This window comes from Melanotaenia boesemani, chromosome 18 (assembly GCF_017639745.1).
Source record: "Melanotaenia boesemani isolate fMelBoe1 chromosome 18, fMelBoe1.pri, whole genome shotgun sequence".
In the NCBI taxonomy this organism is placed as follows: Eukaryota; Metazoa; Chordata; class Actinopteri; order Atheriniformes; family Melanotaeniidae; genus Melanotaenia; species Melanotaenia boesemani.
This window is the reverse complement of record NC_055699.1, coordinates 18681738-18706912: the sequence shown is the minus strand read 5'-3', so window position 1 is coordinate 18706912 and position 25175 is coordinate 18681738. Positions and strand designations below refer to the sequence as shown.

The window sequence follows — 25175 nt, the reverse complement described above, 5'->3', positions numbered from 1 at the left end:
AAGCTTGATCCACTGGTTATTGTTTTTTAAAACGGTGGTTACCACACAAGTTCAGCGAGAAGAACCAGATATCCGGCAACACGTGAGTACCTCCGCGTAATATGGCAAGCCAATAGGGTCAAAAAACGCCTTGATTTCCGCGCGATAGCACGTAAAAAACGCGCGTTTGTTTGGGAAAAACGCGCGTAAAAAGCGTGCACTCCCGTTTCCCAGTGTCTTTGAACGCGCGCGCACGTCCCGTTTTGATCGCGTTCCGTTTTGAACGCGTCTCGTTTTGAACGCTCGCGCGCGTCCAGTTTTGAACGCGTCTCGTTTTGAACGCGCGACCGCGTTGCCTTTTGCATCGCGCTATCACGTAAAAACGTGCAATGGCGTTCTGTGTTTAAATTATGATAATGGATCTCACAGTTCCCACCCTGAAGTTTTTGCTCTGGCAGACTAGACTGAATGATCGCTGATCCACAAGAACTGTTTATCAGCAGCCTTCACTAGAGAACCGTTGTCTATTCAGCAGTTAGAGACAAAGCATGCCTTTACAAAATCCTTTGTGTAATTAGTAATAAAGCATTGAAAGCCTTTTTTACTTTACCAAATATATTTTTGTATTTATTTTGATGTATATAAACGTTTCCTTTTTTTTTGTAACGAGTGTATTGGGCGACCGTCACATATATCTTTTGCCAAGCATTTCAGCCAAACAGATAGTACTGAGGTAATGTCACTGGCGTTGAAGTTGCTCTTCTCTTTTGTTAGATGACGCCGGTTCAAATCTCATCCTGGACATTACAAATTTTTCACACACTGAGCCTTATGCTACTTTTATTGTGTCACGGACACCTAACACCTGACCTCATTCATAAAACACTCACTCTGAGTACAACCGTAATTCTTCGTTAGATTTTTAACTTTTAATATTAAATCAGATCAGACGTGAAGACCAGCCTTTCCATGGATTTGTGCTGCCATCTACTGGCGTGTAATGAAAACTACATGTTTTTGTATATTTGCTGGTTTCATTACTTCACTCAACTAGACCTGGGAGAGGCTTGTCAATTTATTGTCCAGTCATATGGTCACAGTAATTTATGCGTGCATAAAATCTAAAGTTGGCTCACAACACAGATCAGACACATAACTTTCAGGACTGTTTCCTTATTTGACGTTTTTGACAGTAGCTAGATACAGTAGTTGTGCTGTCATTCTAAGGACCCCTGCTGTTATCCACTGGCACATAATGAGCTGTACTGTTATACAGATATTATGCAATCCCTTATACAGTGTAAGGGACTGTATAATATATTGTACTTACTATCACCAAAGTATGCTATTTTATTTTCAAATACAGAACCATTAGTTTGGCAATAAATACTTTTTTGAACCATTAACAATAGCTGTTTTATGTTATGACTTAATTATGGATTTTCTGATCTTAACTGGTTATGATGTACCTGCTCTATCACCACCGCTGTCTACTCCCATACCCTACACTGTGCGCTGAGTTATTCCACTAGTCTCTCTCTTCACCAACTGCTGCAAACCTGTGAATGGATCCAGTTTCATCATCAAGTTTGCAGACAATGCTACCGGGAATGGTCTCATTATAAACAACTGAGCGACTGCTTACAACGATGTGGTACAGCACCAGGCAGCTCCTCCTGTATGGTGTGGTCTGATGGAGTAGCAGCATTACAGAGAGGGAGAGGAAGAAGCTGGACAAGGTGATAAGGAAGTCCAGCTCTGTCCTAGGCTGTCCTCTGGACTCAGTGCGAGAGGTGGGTGACAGAAGGGTCCTGGTAAAACTGACACCCATGAATCACTCCCCCTGCAGGACACTCTGTCTGTGGCAGACTGATCCACCCTCACTGTTTGAAGGAGAGGTCTTTCCTTTCTGCTGTTGTCAGACTCTACAATGAACACGTGTAAACTGTTCTCATTACACCTGTGCAATATTTCTATCACTGTCATCACCTTTTGAAAACATGTACGATATGTATGTGCAAGAATTACTATTTTTATCCAGCAATTCACAATACAGACTTTTTACTTCTCGTATTTATGAATATCTATATACTGTACGCACTCACTCTGTCAAACCATGTACTGTACATATTTTTTATAGTGTATTTAATTTGCTCATAGTCTATTTTTTTTTATTTAATGTTACTTGTTGCAGTTTAAGTTTTTTAATGAGCTTACTGACTGACTGGTCTGTGTTACTCTTTTGTGCTCTTGTGTGATACCTTGTGTGCTACTGATAACTATATTTATGCTGATACAACAATGCAAAGGGACTAATAAAGATTTTTTTTATTCATATTTTTATTTGATATTTTCATATACTCCTCCAAGGGTGATTTAGGACCAAGGATGTTTTAAGACATTAGGTTACGAATAGACAATTACAATTTTAGACTGAGACACAGAAGCTAAGAGGGTAGCTAAATGCATGGCTTTCAAATGAGGGTGGCCACAGTAAGGGTACTAAACATCTAATTTCCATAAAATGCAGTGATGACTTCTGTGAACTGTGCAAGACACTTTTGGACTTGATTTGACATCCAAAAAAAAATTGCAAAAAGACTAGGCATTTTATTGCCAAAAAGCAGTTACTGCCAGCAACACACAATCATTTCAACTAATAACAGCATTATAGAACAAAATTAAGGAAAGAACAGTTCACGTTCAACAGGCAATGAAACGGAGACATCCACTAAATTACTCTTGGTGTGCTGCAGACTCCAAAAATAAAACCAAACTAGAAAAAACATGGAAGCTGTAATCCCCTCTGGGGCAATCCAGTGGATCAAACTGTGCTAAAATCTGCTCCATCAACTCTTCTGGTACTACAAATTCAACAGAAGGCACAGTAACTCTCTCTGGCCAGTCCAACAGTTCTTGGTTTGCTCTGGGAATGGAAGCAAAATCTTCATTTGTGCCAGCATGATCCACTACAGGAACAGTGTCTGTGCTGCTAGGTCCACCAGCAGTAGGTGCAAAAAGGTCCTGCATTGCTGTGGACTGACGACCCTGTTGCTGGAGACATCCCCTAACAAAAATCTGTAATGGGCTCATGTGGTGCTCAGTCCTCAAACCATGATGATTCCACTGTCTCATGAAATCCTGCAAGTCTCTGTTGATTCGAGGTAAATACACATAATGGAGAGCCCAAATGTGCATTTCGTTGTCAGGGTCTAGAACCCCCTCATCCTCCAGAAAGTGAAAGTAGTCATAGTACACATTAGTCAGTCCTCTCCAGAGGTCGCCCCACAGTCTCTCAATCCTTTGATTGTGAGTGCTTCTGCCTCGAAGTGCACTTCCCCGATGAAAACCTCTGAAAATGTTCATCATGAGGCAGACGGCATTGTTCTCCCCACCTCTGTCAGTTCTTACCCTAGAGGGTGGACCATAGCGAACAATTGCCCCAAGGAATGCATCTAATACAGTGCTGCTGCAGTTGTTGTTTGCAGCGCGAAGGAAGACCACCATCCGACTGAATCCATCAATACCTCCGTGGATGACTATCCTCCATCTAAAAGCAGACATAAATTCAGACACATAGACACAAATTAAACTATAAAATTTAATTCAAAGTAACAAATTAACCAAAAAATACCTTATAAGTTTATGGTTTCCGTCTATGTGCCACAAGGAATTAGGCCCAGCCACCTGATAAGACCACCGTTCTGGCCTCTGCAAAATAGATCGTACAGCTGCACCAGTGGGGTTTATCCTAACCATGCTGGCTCGTACTCTGCTCCTCTGTACACGCATTCCCCTGGATCGCAGCGATGCTCTCACAGCCTCAGGACCAATCAGATCATTGCCTGCCACAATTTCCTGAACCACATTATCTAATTCAGCATCACTGAGGTCAACATATAATGATGCACGGTTGAGGTGAAACTGTCTGCAAGGAGTAGACAGTGACATAAAGTAAAAAAAAAAAAGCAATATCACAATTTAACATTATATAATAACAACAAAAAGGTACCTTAGGCGACGTTTCACTGTGCTCAAAGACACATTCATAATACCAGCCATTTGAAGAGCAGAAAAGGAGCAGGACTGCAAGAAGCTAAGTTGTTCCTGTGTGACAGAATAGCGAGTGCGACCTCTGCCTCCACATGAAACCAGTGGCGCTTGGTATCCAAACGTTTCTGAAATGAGTACAGAACATTTTACCACATTTAGCACATTTCCCCAATAGTGAGAATAGCATACAGATTACAGTTGTGTGACTCCAGCATAAACATTCTACCCCAGTTGGTAAATGGTGTAGGCCTACAATTCAGTTGTGAATACATTTCAGGGCTCTTAAGACACGCCCCTCACACCTTGCATTTCTCAAGCTAAAAAAAATCCCTACTATTGAATGAAAAATAGATCTAATTGTCAACATGAGCAACGCAAATGTTAATCATTTCTTATTTTTGGGGCGACTCATTTTGGCTCCTAGGATCAGGAGTACCCTGCCTCTTCATCACTTCGTGCTCTGATCCGTGGCTGCCTCTCTCTGCCCCGCTGTGTCGCTGCATGCTGTCACGTGACTTGGCACACACAGCAGCCCACAGTGAGCTGAGTGTCCCCTGAACAAACCAAAGACGGCCTAAAGGAGGCCTACAGAGGTGTCTCAGGCTCTGGTTAGGTCTGTGGCAGTGTGTAGTGTGGGACTTGGGGATGGTTACGCTCCAGTAGGTGACAAAACTGGCCCTGTAGTGGATCGTGAGTGAGGTGAACAGAAAACCACTGCACCACTCAGAGCACTGTAGAGCCGTTTATGGAGAGAAAAAAAAACTGCCAAGCCAAGATCAAAACTTGAGAGCCCTGTGAATAATTTTTTCCCATTTTTCTACTTGACAATATTGGTTTCAGTGCACTCACCTCGTTGTTCTGAGTGTGATGAAGTTCTGACTTCTTGAATAAATTCTCCCAAATCTGTGAGAAGTTGATCTGTATCTCTGACATTAATCAACCTGCCACGGGCCCATTGGAGGCTTCTCTCCATTGTCTCCAGTCTAACCACATTTTCCGAAAATGTTAACATTTTACTTTACAAATATCCAAACAATTTGATGGTGTTTACATAAGTTTTTTACACAATTTTTTTTTTACCTGGTTAAGACTGACTGTCGCACTTCAGGTCCTGCGTCATCCATCAAAAGACGCCTGGTACAATCATTTAGAGTGTTTTTGCAGCGCAAAACAAAGTTCCTTCGAGCCATCTTGGTAGTTTATGTGGTGCCAACCAGGGTGTGATTTGTTGAAAAACGGTGGGTGGGGGTTGTGAAAAGGGCGTGGTCTGGGGGTCCTCCCCCAGGATTTTCTTTTGTTTTTTAAGAGACCATAGCCTATTTCCTATTATCAAAGTGTCACTCATATGAATCTGTGATTGAGAGGCAGGCTTTAGGCGAGGCGAGTATCCAATCACAAATGAGGTTGTCTGAGAGAGTGCAGCGCTAATGGTTGTCACAGCCTGGGAGAGGGGACAATATGACGGGCTGTGGAGACAACAGCAAAGAAGAGTGAAATGCGGGGCACATCCCTGATTTGCGGAATGTGTCATTTGGAGTTATGCGCAAAGTGAGCTAACTTATTTAATCCCCCCTGAGGTTAAAGCAGAGGGAGGGATGGAGAGAACAGGCGTAGAGGCAGGGACAGAAAAAGCCGCAAATCACAGCAGGCTACATTTACAAAAGGATGACATTGTGTTTCGCCAACTGACAAAGTAACAACCCTTCCTGAAATGCAAATTAATGGGGGAGTGTTTTTTTGTTTTGTTTTGCTTTGAAGTATGACTAATGAGTAGGCCACTTTCTTCTTCTTTTGAGGTTGACCATTAGATTAAAATTGTCTGCCATCAAGTATAGTAAAATGTGAAACAAAGTACATATTTTTAAATAAGTGTTATTGCCACCTTTTAAGAGGTATCGCTTATATCGCCATTTTAACACTAACAGATAAATAGAACTGTAACGTCATATGCATACAGTAATATTGACAAGAGAACTCCTTTTTAGAAATCAACATTTATAATGTGTTATTATAATTAGGCCTATACGTTATAAAGACCTTATGGCTGGCTTTCAGATGACATCACAACATTCTATTTAATAGAGATGGGGGGCATGCAAATATCTGTTATTAATATGCAGATTTTTTTGGTGTGGTTGGATAAATATAGTGGGATAACGGACCTTGTCACTAATCTAAGGATCAGGACCAACGTTTATAAATTTTTGTTCATGAAAATTGCAACTAAACTCTATAGTGACACAGTTTATTTTCCCCAAAAGTGTTATTTTTTTTATTGTATTAAAGCACTGCGGTTTAGTGTAACCATGGCAACCATATCAAAACAATTCCTTTTTAAAAAAAATATTATTAATAGACAATATAAATGCAATACAGAATCATAAAATAGTACTCTGTGACAACATATCATATAAATATATTAGTACAATATAATTATTAAGAGATAAGACTAAACATGTACAGTACAAACATATTCTAAATAGATAGCTACAGAATCACTTATACCTTGTTAAATATTTACCTATATATATTAAAAATTCTGCAGCTTTTCCTATTATTTATACTTTCCAGACTATTGATAATAACCTTCACTTCACACAAATAATGATGCCAATTAGGAAAAGTCCCACTTGTTTTACATTTATGGATATGATATTTACCAATCAAAATAAACCAATTACATATATATTATTCAATATTACTATCAGTGCATTCAAAGTAAGCAAAATATTTCTTGTTTCAAGCTCAAACATAACATTTGAATTATCATTTAAAAAAATTTTTTATTTTGGACCAAAACCAAAATTTAGGACCAAAACATCAGTGATGACATTCATAAAAAAAATGAAAGACAGATTCTGAAGAGTTGTTACAGAATGAACATTTCTCATTAATATCTGTAAAGTTTGATAGGTGTACATTTGTGACATATATGCTATGTAAAATTTTAAAGCACACATCTTTCATCTTGTTGTTGAGGCAGTATTTGTCAGGAAACAGCCACGATTTAGTCCAGTTTATGCTAGGAAAGATACTGTTCCAAAATGTTTTAACCCTGGGGATTACTTTTTTTTTGTTGTTCAATAAAGTATTGCGTATAAGTTTGTTGCTGCATTTCTTATCTAAAAAATCTATTCCATCAAGCATCAATAGAGGTTCAATGTTAACTGTTTCTTGTTGACTTAGTATGTGACATTTCATTAATTGGATGAGACCATCAGGGATACCCTTAATTACTGAGTTAAATTCTTTGTTAGTTATAGGGAAAGCTTAAATATAAATAAACCTTTCATATTTAAATGGAAAACCATCTGTGTCAAACACATCACTTGGGAATTTTATTCCGCTATCAATCCATGTTTGTTTGAAAATAGATTTGTTACTAATAGTTATATCAATAATATTCCATAACAGTGACACAGGTTCCTGCCCCCCATCTGAGAGTGTGACATCATGACTTTCTAGAATGTGAAAACAACCAGTCAAGGGTGCATTCAGAACTGCGGGTCCTTTTTTTAAATTAAAGCAAATCAAACAGTACTCATACGTATGTATGTAAGGGTTCATACAGACAAAGCAAAAATTAAATATACATAATATACATAAAGTCAAAAGCAGTTCCTTCAAAAAATCCAGAAATGGCGAGCTGCGTCTTGACGCATGGTCACATGCAAAAACAGGATTTACGTCTTGACATTAGGCAGATGTGTAGCCTTTCATTGTGTGTGCATAATAAAATCTAATGTAAATATTGATTCGGTTAGCTACATACAGTAATTTTATGAAAGAAATGAAAGAAACGCTTTTTAAAACTTTTCTTTCTTCACAGATTTAAGGATCCTGATTCAGTTTGTAGGCTACGATATACAGACTTGTACATATATCGTCTCCTTCTCCCAACTTGAGTAACGGTTGTGGGTGAAAAAACGAAAACCAGCCAAAACTACAAGTATAGTTTATCAGTGTGTTGCAAAAAACACCACAAATATGAAAACTATACTGTAGTTTGATTGACAAAGTGCCTTGACTACTACACCAATCACTAATGCACTTCCTCCCCGCCTTATGATTCCGCTGGTTTTCGCTGATTGGCTTACCCACAGTAGTACGTCAAATGGTTGCCAAAAAAAACTAAATAAACAGTTGGTTCAGAGCAGAGGATTAGCTAAGAAAAAATAAAATTATAATTTATTATAATGTATGTGTCGTGTAGCTGTGTTTTCAGTAATTCCGTTTCTAATTTTACCTAAATATGTCTATATCTGTCTGTCTGTCTGTCTATCTATAATTATATATAGATAGATAGATAGATAGATAGATAGATAGATAGATAGATAGATAGATAGATAGATAGATAGATAGATACCACCGTATGCAGCATGAGACATTTTGACATTTCAACAAAAAACAAAAAATAATTATATGAAAATGTTAATGTTTAAGTTTATGTTTAGAACCCATTGGCCTATGGGAATTAAATGTATAAACTGTGATAGGTCAGTATTCGCGGTCTTTAAAGGCGCCAATTTTGGGTGGTATAAATATTAGCGCGGGCGCCGGTCATTAATTTGGAATCACTCAAAATGAGTCAAAGCTTTCGCAGGCGCATCTCTGAAATACAACATAGAATGAACGCTCATTTTAACCGTGTTCTCAATGACAATGACCCTGAAGAGGGACCTTCCCTGGTTCAACGGTAAGCTATTGTATTAATATTATTACTAACGCTCTTTGCTGTGGTTAACAAAACGTGTTGCTATACTAAACGTTCTTAGGGTTCATGTGCAAACTGCGTTTAAAAAGTTTATTTGTTTGCTAATTCGGGTTGATAAAAACACTGCAAATAACCCACAAATGTAGGCATCTGCATGGACTGCAACTGACTATAGCCTACCAGAAAGGTCCAGATTAAAAGTAGATTTTTTAGGGTTGTGTCATTTATATTACCATTGATTATGGTTGCAGTATTTTGAAAATGAGCTAACACGTTTTGTCACAACAATAAAAACTCTTTTATTTAATGGGACCCAAGTAAAGTGCTAAATGAAAGTCCACTTACAGGGAAATGTATTTTGTTGAAGTAGTATTAAAAGTGATTGTATATATCTTGCTCTCACCCTACCACTTCGGCATGCAAGATGAGATATTTTGTGAATCATAAAACTGAGCGGAAGAGCTGGAGCAACACATAAATGATGTAAATAAATAATAAGAACCAAATTAAGAATTTGCATATCACCAAAACCTTTAGCTTGTTAGAGGACTAACTTTGACCTTAATGTAACAATAACATTTTAACAGGATAGAAACATAAAATACATACGCACAGACCTAATGCAAATGCTCTGTTTATTTGCTCAAGTAAACTGACCATTGTTTTCTTTGGGGTTTTGTGTGTCACAGCATGTTCTATTGTATCAAGCTACCTCAACTAAATCTGTTGACCTAAGTATATTGAACAGAACCTTTTGGCTATGATCTTCACTTTATCAACCTGTGTCAACTGTATCAAACTGTTATTTTTCATAGATTTCAGTCCTTTAGACAGGATCACTGCCGCCCAAGTCTGACCAGACAGAGGCGCACCAGGGTCAGAAAGGTTACCTTCAAGGTCTCTGTTCTGCGTGGGAACATCATGTATTACAGGACAAACAGAGGTACATTTTCATAGTAATGTAATGTAGTATTGTAATTTGATGAGATAACTGATAAGTGAATACCATACCTAAATCTATTCACAGATTCTTCTCCTGCGTGTCGGGTTGTGGTACCACTTAATTTGGATAAAGAACAATTTGAACGGGCTCTACGGAATTCTGTTTCAAATGTTCCAGACAGATTTGACATGTGCAAATTAAATGCACATAGACAATTTATTCAATTAACTGAGACAACCCCTCAGGAAATATATAACACAAGGATCCTCAACCGGTCAGCCCTATATCTGAGACCAAAGGTGAGTAAGCATGTCATATGAAGTTGTTAGTAGATTTGAGTAGATTTTTACAGCATACTTTTTATGGCAGAACAACAATATTGGGTTTTCTTTTCTCAGGTGTCCTTTGGTCCTTTCTCAGCCCTTTGGTCTGCTTTTGCTGAGTTATAAAAGTGCTATAAAAACACTACTTACTATTTAAACAATTGTTTTTTGATAGGAGCCTCTTGGGCGGGTGGAAGAACAGCCCCGTGGAGAACACTGTGATGTAGGAACAGTTATTGTTTATTACTGTTTGTGACACTGTTACTTTTAAAGTTCAATTTATTCACAATGACATTGTTTAAGAGAATTTGTTGTTATTCAACATGAAAATGGTTAATATATGGCTACGCGTTTCTTGGAATTTCTACAGAAATTTTTTTTTTTTTTTTTGTCAATGACTCTTTATAGGAAAATCTGGAGGAGGCCGAACGAGATACCCAGGAGAGAGATGTAAGACAATTCCTAGCAGCTTGTAAAACTTAAATTCAAAAGTAGTTCTCTGCTTGTTTTTGGTCTTTTTTGGCAAAACAAACACGATTCCTACAAGACTTCCTTATCTTACAATGCTATTGCTGTAAAAACTTGTAACTGTTACGTTTTATGATTGTTTTTTGTTTTTTTTAATATTTTGAAACTTTTATATGTTACCTCTAACTCATTGTAGGACAATCTGGAGGAATCTCAAGAAGATTCCCTGGAGGCAGAATGCAATGTAAGACTGCAGCTAGAAGAATACTGGTGCAACACATACTGTCTAAATATAATTGTTTGTATTTTGATGCAAGTAATTCATAATTTAAAGATGACTGCTGTTTGGACTGGAAGTTTTCATCTGGATTTTTTCCAAAGCTGCCTTTCTTAAAACCTAGCATCTAAATTTTAAACAATAACTCTTTGTAGGACGAGCTGGAGGAGGCCGGAACAGATCCTCCGGAGCCAGATAATGATGTAAGACAATTTCCAGTACCTTGTAAAACTTATATTCAAAGGCAGAGTTTTACATTTTGGAGTCTTTATGGCAAGACAAAGATCAATCCACCAAATCTTCCCTGTGCACACTTCCTCATGTATGTCCATTGTCTTTATAACTTCATATTGTGCAGCCTCATAGGGCTATGAAGGGGACGTTATTCAGAACTGAAATGTGCATACCGGATATTTTGCATAGGATGTCTGTCAAAATGAGGTAGAATATTTGTTAATTGTCATTTTATACTATTCCGCAGGTTGAGGAAATACCAGATGATGTAAGATGTTTTTTTTTTTAATATACCTTCACAGAGAACACCTTTTATGCCCTTAAATAGTATCAAACCCAGACATTTGTTTCCATTACTGACCTGATTTCTTTATGTTATTACTCAGCTTTTCTTGTCTTTTAATCTTTTATTTTATTTACTTATTTATTTTTTTTGGGGGGGGGGGTAATTCTTAACTCCAGTGCTTCCTCGTGGGGACCCTCCATGCTGGGAAATGCATCTGGTTTGCCTGCTGGGATGCCGTTGAGGATCCACCGGGCCTGGGGGGACTGGTGAACTCTACATCATTTGTGGAGTGTTCCCTGGTCTTTCTGGGTTGGGGTGGTCTCTGGCGGCACTCCGTGTGTGCGCAGACTGTGTTGACCCTCAGCGTGGATGGCCTCTTATGGGTGGTTCTTCCTCACCTGGTTTCTCTGTGCCCTTTTCATTATGTGCTGTGTATGCATGAGTAGGTGCATGAGTGTGTGTGTGCGTGGGTCTATGTGTTGTGGTGGGAGCGAGGGGTTATTTCACTATTGGGATGAACTTTGTGTTGCATTTAAAGTATGAAAAGTGTTATATTAATAAAGTTTGATTTGATTTGATGCATGTTTGGTGGTGATGGGTAAAACTCATCATGAGATTGTTTTTCTTCAACAGAACGTGTTCACAAGGGAAACAGATGAGCACATAATTGTGCAAACAGAGGGGTCAGTTTAATTTCATCTTAATAATAATGAATAATGAGATGTGATGATAACATGCACCAAAATCGTTGCTGATGGTTAATATATCATTTTGGTTTCTGAATGGTACTAAATATATTTTATGTACTGTCCTTGTAGACCACAGTTGAAAGAGTTGTTTGAAGGCCTAGCTGCACAAGTCCGCCACTTTGACATTCCAAGTGGTAACATGGTCAATGTCTGCAGCAGTGCCATCTTAGAAGGAGCACTGCGAGCATTCCACCGCCGGACCTTCAGTCCTGAGGCAAGGCTAAGCCTTGTGTTTCTGGATGACTCTATGCAGGCGGAGGGTGCTGTTGATGAGGGTGGGCCCTCTAGGGAGTTTTTCAGACTCCTTTTAAGGGCCATCAAAGATAGTACCCTCTTTACTGGCCCCGAGTCATCAAAAAATCTGTCTTTGGACAGCCATGGTCAGTACTTTTGTGTTTCCTCTTGTGTTTTTGAAGCCTTTCCTGTGATGGAGTTGTTTTCTCACTTGCCTTTTTTGTGTTTTAGCTTTGCAGAGAGGGTTGTACAAGACATTTGGGACAATGATTGCAGTGGCCTTTGTTCACGGAGGAGTGGCCCCTCTGTTTTTCTCTGAGAGGCTTTATAACAGCCTCTGCCAACTGACCATGCAACCTCCAACCCTGGATGAAGTCACTGATGGAGACCTCAGAGAGAAGCTAAAAAAGGTGATATTGTCAGTATGTGCAGACTTTGTAAATAAATGTTTTATATTTACCTAAACTAACAGCTTCACTCTTGTCACAAAGATAAGTGAAGCAGCAAATCTCATGGAGGCCAGAGCAGCTGTTGAGGAGGCTGCTGAGAGTCTATCGCTGTTGGGGTCACTGAGGCACATTGTGTCCATGGAGGGGCGGGACCAATTGGTTGAAGCTGCAACCTCTTTTTATGTAGAGGGAAGAATTAAGGAGCCCTTGGAGCAGTATGTTTTTTTGTTTATGCAGTTTTACTTCACCCAACAACCAGTGTGCTGCACTATGCAATGTGGAAATGCAACACCTGTAAAAGTAAATTGTGTATAATCTAAACCAGAAACTTGTTGCCTTTTGATTTAAAAAAGCAGCAACAATAAGCATAAAACGTATGTTTCGTTTGTAGATATGTTCCTTCACGTGACCACTTAATCAGAGATATTTTAAAAATCTTTTCCAGATTTGCTATGGGCCTCAGCACCCTGGGCGTTCTGGGTGTAATGCGGTCCCATCCAACTTTGATGCGCGATGTTTTCGCCAAAAGCAATGAGGCTCTTCAGGCGGCTACTCTCATGCATTTATTTGGGGTCCAAGGATCCTGCCAAGGGAGCAACAGGTGGCATGCCGAGAGGCGTACAGAGGGATTTTGGAGGGACTATCTCCTTGATATTGAAGGTGAAAAGGATGTTTGAATTTGTGATTTGCTCTTTTCTCAACCTGCCTAATATTTATTGCAACTAATAAGGCAAAACTGCCACTGAACACGATGACAATACAAAGTACAACAACAAAATCAAAAAATCAAGACGAGTTAAAAAGGTTACTGTAACTCTAAACACAAGAATAATGGAAAACACCACTAACCTTCAAAACAGAAAAAAAGTATAATGAGTATGTGGGCCGTATGATTGCATCATTATATATATACTTAGTTACTGAATGACAGATGGCCATATAGCAGAAGAATCTAAATTGAGAGTGTCGGTGTTAGTGCAGATCTTGATCTTGTTATAGCACCTGTTTTTTACAAACATTTCTCAAACATACTTTTGTGCTAACAGTTTTGCCTTTGTACTTTGAGCAATTTAAAATAAAAGATGTAAAGGACTGCTCTTTCTAACTTTGTGTTAACAGATGGTGCAATGGAGGTGACACTGGAGCAAGTCCTTGTCTTTGTTTCTGGTGCGGACAGGATCCCAGTGCTTGGATTTACTCCAAGACCAACCCTGTCTTTCCTACATGAACATGGAAAAATATTCCCGGAGGCAAACACTTGCATTGTCAACTTGAAGTTGCCAATTCACCAGAACTATGAAAATTTCTGCAAGTACATGTCAGAGGGGATCATACAGTCCCCTACGTTTGGCATGGCATAGAGCCCCCACCCCACTACCACCTGCCATCACCACCACCTCTGAGTTATTGGTTTGTTTTGTTGGTTGGTTTGTTTTGTTGGTTGGTTTGTTTTGTTGGTTGATTTGAGTGATTAAAAGTGGAGGCAACACATTTGCTGGTGTCTGTTATTTTTGTTGTGGAGGGAAAGACAATGACATTAGTGATGGAGAGTAATTTTATTATCAAAGCTAACAATGATTATTTATGTGCTTAAGAGAGACAAAGGAGTCAAAAAACTTAAAAAATTGCCATTGACATACTTTATTATTTGCGTTTAAGTCATGTACAGAAGCATAAAATACTTGCAAAAATTAAATAAGGAAATTTCAGTGTCTAACTTAACATACATCATCGTTATCGCCTCTTTGTTTGTCATCCATGTTTCTAAACTATTGTTTGGCAATGGTTTGTGAGGGTACAGCACACAGTGGCACATAAATGTTAACAGCATTTGAAATGGCGTGAGAAGTTTGTTTTGACCGGGCATGAGAGGCAACAAAAGATGGAATAATGCCATAAAGGTTTCCAAGTTTGGCAGACCTGTATAGTAGTTTACTTTTTCATCTCCAGAGAAGTGACAATGTTGTAGTGCCTGTAAATGAGTTCCATGTCAATGCCACTTGAATGAACAGAATTCAAAAGATGGTTAACCTGCTGTATGATGATGGTAACTATGACACTGATTTATTTTTTAGGCTGGTAAATTTTAAAAGTCAACGACAAAGCAAAAATGACAGGTGGGGGCAGAATGAAGTGAATGCTTCAATTCTGTAAATGTTTGTTTTACTTTTTATTTTTTGTAGAAAAGTTTCCATTTAAATGTGCAGTCTTACATAAACAAAAACAATTTTTACAATTGTGAAAATTTATTTAAAAATGCAATTAAAAACATTCAATTCTGTTTGAAAATGTTCAGAAATATTAAAACAATTAACTTAAATGGTCTTCCACTTTTGATCAGATTTTGACATGGAACTCATTTACAGGTACTACAACATTGTCACTTTGAAGTTGTTGTCAAAGTTATGTGTCTGATCTGTGTTGTGAGCCAACTTTAGATTTTATGCACGCATAAATTACTGTGACCATATGACTGGACAATAAATTGACAAGCCTCTCCCAGGTCTAGTTGAGTGAAGTAATGAAACCAGCAAATATACAAAAACATGTAGTTTTCATTACACGCCAGTAGATGGCAGCACAAATCCATGGAAAGGCTGGTCTTCACGTCTGATCTGATTTAATATTAAAAGTTAAAAATCTAACGAAGAATTACGGTTGTACTCAGAGTGAGTGTTTTATGAATGAGGTCAGGTGTTAGGTGTCCGTGACACAATAAAAGTAGCATAAGGCTCAGTGTGTGAAAAATTTGTAATGTCCAGGATGAGATTTGAACCGGCGTCATCTAACAAAAGAGAAGCGCAACTTCAACGCCAGTGACATTACCTCAGTACTATCTGTTTGGCTGAAATGCTTGGCAAAAGATATATGTGACGGTCGCCCAATACACTCGTTACAAAAAAAAAGGAAACGTTTATATACATCAAAATAAATACAAAAATATATTTGGTAAAGTAAAAAAGGCTTTCAATGCTTTATTACTAATTACACAAAGGATTTTGTAAAGGCATGCTTTGTCTCTAACTGCTGAATAGACAACGGTTCTCTAGTGAAGGCTGCTGATAAACAGTTCTTGTGGATCAGCGATCATTCAGTCTAGTCTGCCAGAGCAAAAACTTCAGGGTGGGAACTGTGAGATCCATTATCATAATTTAAACACAGAACGCCATTGCACGTTTTTACGTGATAGCGCGATGCAAAAGGCAACGCGGTCGCGCGTTCAAAACGAGACGCGTTCAAAACTGGACGCGCGCGAGCGTTCAAAACGAGACGCGTTCAAAACGGAACGCGATCAAAACGGGACGTGCGCGCGCGTTCAAAGACACTGGGAAACGGGAGTGCACGCTTTTTACGCGCGTTTTTCCCAAACAAACGCGCGTTTTTTACGTGCTATCGCGCGGAAATCAAGGCGTTTTTTGACCCTTTTGGCTTGCCAGGGGTGCACGTCACGTCTGGAAGAGGTGCGAGTCGAGCCTCTGCGGAGCTACACCAAACCTATGGTGGTTACGCAGACACAGCGTGACCATAAACCCGCCTTTAGTCAACCTACACCCCCCCCCCCGACAGAGTTTGACTAAAAGTTTGTTGTAACCCGCCTGAAAAATGGGTTGAATAAGGGTTTATATTAGTCTGTTTAATATTTCTTTTCGTTTTATGACTATAGTGGTTTTATTTTGAAAAACCAAAACTTTATTTTGTGTTCAACCGGAAGTAGTGCACTAAAATAACTTCAGTAGCCTAACCTCTAAAAGATACCAAATGATCACTGCTGGGGTTTTTTCCCTCAGTGTTGAGAACGAGGAAAGGTATGAAAAACTTTATTCTTTTGCACTGAAACTAAGGAATGTTGTAGTCAGTGATATGTATACTGATTAAAATTCTGTTTTAGAGGCTGAAGAGCCGTTGGAGAAGCACTTTATTTGCCTTGGCATCTCCTGTCGAACTTTTCTTGGTAAGCTAGCTTCTCGTGTTCATAGTATGTGTATGTGGAATGCCACGTGGCGACCGTGCTAGCTGTGAGGCAGGTGTGTTTTATGTTGTTAAAATGTGAATTAATAGAAAAATACTTAATCGTACTTTATCACTGAAATAAGCACATAAGAGACTTTTACACTGTAAAATGCAGGGCTCCAGATAATCCAGATAAGCACAGTGGCCTCTAACTTAAATTTTTAGGAGCGCAATTAGAAAATTTAGTAGAACTTGTAATTACACTCCCTCCTTGAAGGGGGACAAGGTGCCTGTGTAGGCCAGCCTTTGTAATTTGGTTTCCTTGTACGCTGAGCTTGACTGAACCACATTTGTACAGCCTCCTTAATTAGGTCCTCAACAGTGTCCACATGTAGAGACCCCTGACATCAGACTTGATTCTCTTCTGAGAGGAGAAGCTTCCATAATCTTCTTGACCTGCAAGACATTACCAATCAGTAATTACTAATAATTACTAGTAACTACTCACTACCAATCAGTAAATTGGTAAAACAAGAAATCTGTATATATCATAAATTTTTAAATCTTTCTGAAAATAAGATACAGACCTTGTTTGCTCTCCCTGCAATGTCAGTATTGGTGGATGATGCAGTCAAATGTTTCATGTGGAAGTAAACTGCTGCAAACTGGCCAGGGCTCTGCAGGTTTCCATCCTTTCCTCCAGGTCTCAGCAGGGTTTGCAGGGCCCGGTTTACATGTGCAAACCAGCGTGTCTCACTGACACTACCTGGTACATTGACATGCACACCCAGCTCCTCTCCAATTGCAGTTCTCTCATTGACTTGCTGCTGTAGTGGTAGGGCTTCCAAACCATGTTGAGGAGACTGTACTGTAGACATGATCCACCATGGAAATTTTCCTTTGAACTGATAGCATTGCCAGCTCCAATCTACAATTAACATGGATTCAGCTTTAATTTAAATCTAAAGCACAATGCTTAATACCCTATCTTTAGTCTGAAGGTTCACATACAATGAAATGGGACGATAAAAGCTCCTGCCTCAGCTTGGAGGCGGGCTATTACACCTCCTTTATGCCCAAGATTGACAGCTGCACCATCAGCTCCCATGGCAACTGTCTTCTCTAACCACCCAGTTTCTGTCCCAAACTACTGAAAAGCCTCTTTGGTGGCATCATACACACCTTAAAATGAAATCACGCTATGACTGTTGTATACAATTATTTACTAATCCTTGTAGACCAGAAACCACCATCCTGTCATCATCCCTAACGACTTGATCAATATTATCATATATTGAGCTCAAACAGTTTGATTTAAAACATACCTTGAGCATGTGCATGTTGAACTTTGATGTGGCCAATCAAAACATTTGTTGGTTTCCCTTGTTGCAGAATCCTTGCATATATGATTTCACGCTCCCCATCGTGTCCCCATCGATCCTGACAGATACGGTGCATCCTTAATCTTCTCGTACGTCTTCCATCTTAGCGTATCTGCTATGAGGCCAACAAACTGTGGACATGCTGTGTCGTTATTGTAGGTTGTGTTCAGTTTCACAGCGTTCTTCCTTTGCAGATCGATTTGGCCTTTAAAAGGCAGTTCTTCTTTTGTAGTGAAATAGGCCGTGTTAAACTTCTGAATCAATTCTGTTTCCTCAGCGCACTGGTTAGCAGCCTCCTGTTTTCTAAACGCAGTTGGGAGTGAAGTTGCACTTTCATCACACAGGTCACGGCACATTTTCTGTTTCAGACTGACACTGTGTTTAATCAAAGTGTCGTGTTTTAGTTGTGTGGTGCCAGTTTTATCAGCAAATGTTGTGGGTATCTACAGCAGAATTAGCAGTTCATTGAATTTGTGCCCTTATAATACCTCAGCCAGATGAGCTCGCAGAGCCACTCATCGTGAAAACAAAATTTACGGGCTTTTTTCGCCACGACCATCTCCTCGCTATCTGAGTCGGACTCATTTTCAGCATTTGGCTCGTCTGGAGTGCTAGGTTTACTGGGGAGAAAGTAGAGTTGTTCCGATTCCGATACCAGTATCGGAAATGTCTCTGATACTGCCGAAAATGCTGGTATCGGTATCGGCGAGTAGTGGAGTTCAGGCACCGATCCGATACCCCATATTTTAATAGGAATCTTTTTTTTACGGATTAACTCTGTGAGCGCTGACTAGGCCTGTCACGATAACAAATTTAGCTGTACGATAAATTTTCTCAGAAATTATCGCGATAAACGATAATATTGCGCAGAGCGCTAATGTGTCATTTTGAGACCATTCTCAACTAATATAGTGACATATGCCATAATAATGCAAGTACACATTTTCAAAGGTCAATAAACTAAATAAATAAAAGCGCCTTTTTCACTGTTGCATCTTCAAACAAACTCCAGACAAGTAGACAAGCATGCCGGTTTTAATGACGAACCAAACTTCAGCACTTTACATCGAACAAAAACCCGTGTTCTTCTTCTGCTCTTCAAAATCTACTGCTTGTGAAACAAAGTCATTCTGCCCTCTGTTGGCCTTATAAGTAACTACAACCCAGCAGTTAGCTGGGATACCACATTCACATACGCCGGGACACCGGCCCAAAAGTTATGCGGCCCACTGGGAATCCTCCCAAACCTCTCGATTAGCCGGCATTGCTCTTAATGTGTATTTTGTCATATACGGTAGTATATAGGCTGATTCTATTTGCGTAATGTGCCTGCGGATTACAGGGGTTATTACGGTAGACCAGGAAGTGGGGGCTTTGTACTGACGTCGTAAGCTAGAATGTGTGTGTTCTGCTTACATGTGGGAAGCAGCGAAACAATAAAAGAGGAGATGCTTGCATCTATTATTTACATATTTCAGCATGAGAATCGGAGGTTTAGCGCGAGAGCGTGAGAAACCACTTAAATAGGCAAGTCTCACTGCCATTGCGTGTTGGCAGCCGTGCAAAACAAATGCGGCTTACCGGCTCGTGCTGCAACATGCTGCAGTCAAGTGTGACACTAGAGAGATCACTCCGCAAGAAACCAGAGCGTTTAGTCGAAATACTCCATAGTGAAACCTATTGTCATACACAGTCTATGGTAAAGGGGGGACGAAAAAAAATTATCGCGGCCGGCAAACTTATCGTGCTCTTATTTTCTTATCGTTCAATTAATTGACTTATTGCTTATCGCGACAGGCCTAGTGCTGACGCAGTTCTTCTTTGCTGCTCTTAAAAACAGTTGTGCTGTGCTGCCCTCTGCAGTCTGCTGTTTTAGAGGGGCGAAGAAGAACAGACCACCTGACACCTGTTAAGAGGAGCTAACCGGAGGTAGTAATCATGTCGTCGGTGTGGCAATATTTTACGCTGGATTGTCCTACCAGCAAGACTGCGACCTGCAAAATATGCAACAATAAAATTTTCGCGAGGTGGCACAAATGCTGGTAATTATAACACCAGCAACATGATTAAACATCTGAAGACGCGTCACGCTAAAGAGCATGACGAAATGATTAAAGTTAAGGAGCTAAATAAGAATGAGCTGCAGCAGCAAACTCTGGAAACTGCCTTCCAGCGACGAGAAAAATTCTCCAAGGACAGCCGAAAAGCAACACAGATAACGGACAAAATTGTGGAATTTATTGTCCTTGATGACCAACCTCTGTCTGTTGTCGAAAATGTGGGATTTCGTCGCCTAATGGAGCATTTGGAGCCAAGGTACTGCTTGCCAGGTCGTAAATATATAGGGCTGGGTATCGCCACAAATTTCCAGAAACGATTCGATTCGATTTTTCAAGAGCCAGAATCGATTCGATTTCGATTAAATCCGATTCGATTCAATATTGATTCTTTTACAGTTATTTTTGTAACACAGATTTTTCTTGAATATTACACATGTTCTCAGATAACTATTTTTATAAAACACTGAGGCAACCTTTCAATTATGAATATACATTTTAAAGTTTAATTTACACTGAAAAAATGTCTAAAAACAGCAACATGTCACATGACTACCATTTATTTGTGAAAAGAATACATTAAATGTTTAACACAACAGAGTGTTACTGTAACAGGACTGGGTATAGCCACAAATTGGGTTTACCCTTACACAAACTTTTTAGTCAACAACAATGACCAAATTAAATTAGGTGAGCAAACTGTACACCTTAACTGCAATTGTATTACATGTGCATTGGCTGTGCATGTTACTTATTGTAAACATATTAGCATTTCTGAAAAAAACATCCTTATTCCTGGACAGGTTCTTTTTAAAAGAACAGCAAAAAGATGTGTGAAAAATAAAGTGAGAACTTAAACTGAATCATGTCTAGACAGCTAGTGAACATAGTGTCTAAAAACAACAAGTGAACATCACTTATGCCGTAGGAAGAACATGCACAACCTTTTCATTTTACACAGTTTTTCTGCTGTCTAGTAAATTTACAAAGACCGACAGTCATATCTGTCTCAAATAACTTGAGAATGGACCCAAACAGATCAGAATTGTAAAGGCTCCAAACTTGATTTAAAATTGTGCAAAACAAAGAACATAAGTTTTTTTCAGTCTCTGAGATGGTATTATATAACAACTATAGCTAACTTAAACTGTATAGGTTATGAAACTGAAGACCTTTATGATTGCATTCTTATTTGTTCACAACTGCAAGATTTTTCTGCAAGAAAAGTAACTGGTCTACATGTTGTGGAGTGAGGCAGCTCCTTTGTGCTGTTACAATGTCCCCAGCTGTTGAAAAAACACGCTCTGAGGAGACACTAGTCCCAGGTACACAGAGATACCTCCTTGCTAGACAAGCCAAAAGGGGATACTCCCCTGCATGTGCTTTCCACCAGGTCAGTGGGTTGTCAGAGAGCAGGATCGGTTTTACCTCCCTATATCTGTTCACTTCTTCCTGTGCCTCTTCAGCTGGAGTCTTCTGTGATGTTGCAGGTTTAGATGCATAGGCAGATCCAAGGAGAGTCACCAAGGCTGATTCCCTTAATCTCTTTGGTGAAGGAGGGGTGGCATCCTTAACAGGACCAGGAGGGATGCATTTCTCCTTTGCACCACCACCAGCTTGCTGTTAAAATATGAAAATGATGTCTTAGGGAAAAAAAAATTAACATCAGTCTTTCGTTGTTGTTGTTAATGTAAAAACTTTTTTTTTCTACATTTTAACTCACGTTAGATGTGTCCACTTGCTCAGGACCTGCAGCTTCAGTCACCAGGCGAGAAAAGGTGTTATCACGGGCCTCACTGGACAAGAAGGGCAGAGTCTTGAAGCGAGGATCTAAGGCTGATGCCACATACAGCTTGTCCTTCAGGGTCAAATACCTTCAAAATATTATATGATTATGTGAATAACCTCATTAGTTGATATTGTGTAATCATTGAGATATATTGTATATGTTTCACAATCAGAATCAGTTTTATTGCCAAGTAGGTTCACCCGTACAAGGAATTTGTTTTGGTGCGTTGATGCCAACAAGAGCAGATATATACAAAAAAAAAAACAAATGGATAAGAAAATAAAAATTTGAACCACCCAATACTAAATTTACAACAATAAAGTATTAAAAAATAAAAAAAAATAAAAGGAAAAGCCGTTACACATACATGCATACATTAACATACTAACATACAGCATGCGTTCTAAAATTTTATAATGTATATTTAATTAGCCTACCTTGAGTTCAAGTTGTTGTATACAGCAGCCTTAAGGTCTTTGATGACAGCTGTGTCATGGGTTGCACCACTCATCTCCAGCAGCAGCTGTGCATGCAGGGGTGCCACAACTGACAGAGTGGGGGTCTTCTCCTCAGACATAACCAGTGTGGCTGCTTTCAGGGGCTGAAGAGCCTTCATCACATCTTCTGCCGTTGTTATGTCTGCCTCAGTCAATGTGCAAAGATCACTCTCTTTCCTGCGAACTTCAGGTGATAGAAGAGCTGCTGAGATGGCTGGCTGTTGCTCCAGGAAGCGCTCCAACATATCCATTGCGCTATTCCACCGAGTCACCACATCAATAACCAGCTTATGTGCAGGCAGATTTAGCATCCGTTGCTTTTCTTTTAGTTTGAGGTTAGCCATAGCACTACGATGAAAGAATGACACGATGTACCTTACTCTCCCGAGCAGGCGTGCAACAGCTGGGATCTTGAGAGCTGCTTGTGAAGCCAGGTTTAGGGTGTGAGCAAAACACCCGACGTGCAACAGAGACGTTAACTCCACAGCTCGGACTATGTTTGCAGCGTTGTCTGTCACGATGACAGGGTCTTTGTCCGTTAGTTCCCACTCCTGTAAAGCATCAGACAGAAGGTCTGACAGATTTTTTGCCGTGTGACTCGTTTGAATCTTCCTGGTTTGTAAAACATGAGACAACAGTAGCCACTCCATATCTATATAGTGGCATGTTATTGTCAGATATGAATCTGTGGCTCTCGATGTCCAGCTGTCACAAGTTAGGGCAACTCTTGTCGCCAACTTCAGCGAAGTTGCAACGCCATTTTTCACCTCTTCATAGAGCTTAGATATGGCCACCTCGCTTAAATGTTTGCGTGTTGGCAACACGTAGCGTGGCGCAAGTAATTTAACGAGGCTTTGGAAGCCGTCATTTTCAACCACGCTAAATGGTCTTAAGTCTTTACATATAAACACTGCGATCGCTTCAGTTATTTTCTGGGCCCGCGACGAGCTTGAAGACAACTTGCACACAAACGCGTTTTCTAGCTTGGTTTGCTTTTGGTCGCTTGCGTTCGGCTGCGTCGTAGGGTGATGCCTCGTTAAATGGTTTCTGAGGTTGGTGGTATTTCCACAATATTTTACCTCGATGTTGCAGAGTTTGCAGACCGCTTTGGTTTTGTCCAGCTCCTCTATGTTGCTTTCACTGGGTTTAAATCCAAAATAAAGCCACACATCTGCCTTCAAACTTGAGGGTGCTTTCAGTAGTGTTGTTTTGCCTTCTCCTGCCATTATTGTCCTCAAAGCCCAAACTCGCGAGATTTCGCTGAGCATAGGCAAGTACCGCGGGAGTACGGTCATGTGACCAGAAATTAAATACTTTATTTTAAATCGATCTCTGAGTTTATTAATCGATTTTCGTTTAATATAATTAAAATCGATTTAAATCAATGAATCGATTTTTTTAACCCAGCCCTATAAATATATCTCCGAAACTGCGCTACCCAAACTATACGAGACAGTTAAGGAACACATTTCGAGTATGCTGAAAGATATACATGCAGTCAGCTTTACAACGGACATTTGGAGCTCCGACGTGTGCCCCATGTCTTTACTAAGTTTAACGTCACATTGGGTAGACAGAGAGTCAACACCTCGGAGTGCGGCGCTTCATGCCATGGAGTTCCGAGGGTCACATACAGGCACATTAATTGCTGAAGCAATTGAGCGGATGCTAGCTGAGTGGAAAATTCCCAAGTCCCACGTCCATGTTGTTCTGCGCGACAACGCGAGCAACATGAAGAAAGCCATGGACGAGATGGATGTACCGAGTTTGGGATGCTTCGCACACACTCTTCAACTGGTGGTGCACGAAGGGCTGTTGTCACAGAGAAGTGTGAGTGATGCACTGGCAAATGCAAGAAAGATAATCGCGCACTTCAAACACTCGCCACTGGCTACTACACGCCTTGAGGATCTTCAAAAAGATTTCCAAATGCCCATCAAACGTCTGCACCAAGACGTATCAACAAGGTGGAACAGTACGTACTACATGGTCGAGAGCATACTGGAGCAGAAACGGACAATTTCTGCATATGGAGCCGACCACGACCTGCCAGTGACCCTTACTGCTAACCAGTGGGCTTTACTGGAGAAAACAATCACTGTTCTGGCACCATTTGAAGAGCTGACAAGACAGATGAGCTCCTCCACCTCATCTGCAGCTGAAGTAATCCCCTCGGTAACAGTGCTAAAGCGCCTGCTAGCTCGGGAGAACGAGGGCGACACGGGTATAAAGACCATGAAAACAACCCTTCTTGAAGCTGTCCAGAAAAGATTCAAGACCGTCGAAAGTGAGCCCTTGTATGCAGTCGCCACTCTTTTAGACCCTCGATTCAAAGACAGGTATGTGTAAGTTTTTTTTAAAATTAAATATCTACATTATGACTAATTTTGAAATGGGGTTTTGATTAACTGCATTTTACATTATTGATTACTATTGCAGTAATATGCTACAAGCTGTTAAAGCTACTATTTTACACTTTAAGGCATTTATTATTTTTCATTATTGTTTCAGATACTTCACAAGTGCAGACAGCATCAAGCATGCCAAGGATGCTCTGACCCGAGAGGTGGAGAAGATGGAGGCATTCCTGAACAGCAGGACTGCATCTGAGGGAGCAGAGGCAGCACCAGGCAACCCCCACAAAGCCCCACGAATGGAAGCACAGCCAGACAGTGGCAGCAGCAGAAAGAGCAGTTTGAAAGGCCTGTTTGAGGAAATCCTGCAGGAGCACGATGAGGATCGTGGGGCAAGTAGCACAAGTACACAGGTTCAAATACAGTCATATTTGAC

General features: G+C 40.0%; 2 protein-coding genes and 1 long non-coding RNA gene across 3 annotated transcripts; 2 read left to right on the top strand and 1 right to left on the bottom strand.

Moving 5' to 3' along the window:
- Positions 1-9934: 9934 nt before the first annotated feature.
- On the top strand, positions 9935-11262 carry LOC121628627. Its single transcript, XR_006008205.1, has 5 exons — positions 9935-10235; positions 10421-10462; positions 10677-10724; positions 10913-10960; positions 11239-11262. It is a non-coding gene; the product is annotated as an uncharacterized LOC121628627 (long non-coding RNA).
- Positions 11263-12122: 860 nt separating this feature from the next.
- LOC121628619 (G2/M phase-specific E3 ubiquitin-protein ligase) lies at positions 12123-14159 on the top strand. The gene is made up of 5 exons (XM_041967747.1): positions 12123-12406; positions 12492-12670; positions 12752-12924; positions 13155-13369; positions 13829-14159. The coding sequence occupies exons 1-5, from the start codon at positions 12166-12168 to the stop codon at positions 14068-14070; spliced, it is 1050 nt and encodes a 349-aa protein (XP_041823681.1). The 5' UTR covers positions 12123-12165; the 3' UTR covers positions 14071-14159.
- A 6491-nt stretch (positions 14160-20650) lies between these two features.
- Positions 20651-23195, bottom strand: LOC121628612 (E3 SUMO-protein ligase ZBED1-like). Its single transcript, XM_041967739.1, has 3 exons — positions 22326-23195; positions 21823-21973; positions 20651-21719 (listed from the first exon to the last, which is right to left on the bottom strand). Exons 1-3 carry the CDS (start codon positions 23033-23035, stop codon positions 21288-21290), a joined length of 1293 nt encoding a protein of 430 aa, XP_041823673.1. The 5' UTR covers positions 23036-23195; the 3' UTR covers positions 20651-21287.
- Between the last annotated feature and the right edge of the window lie 1980 nt (positions 23196-25175).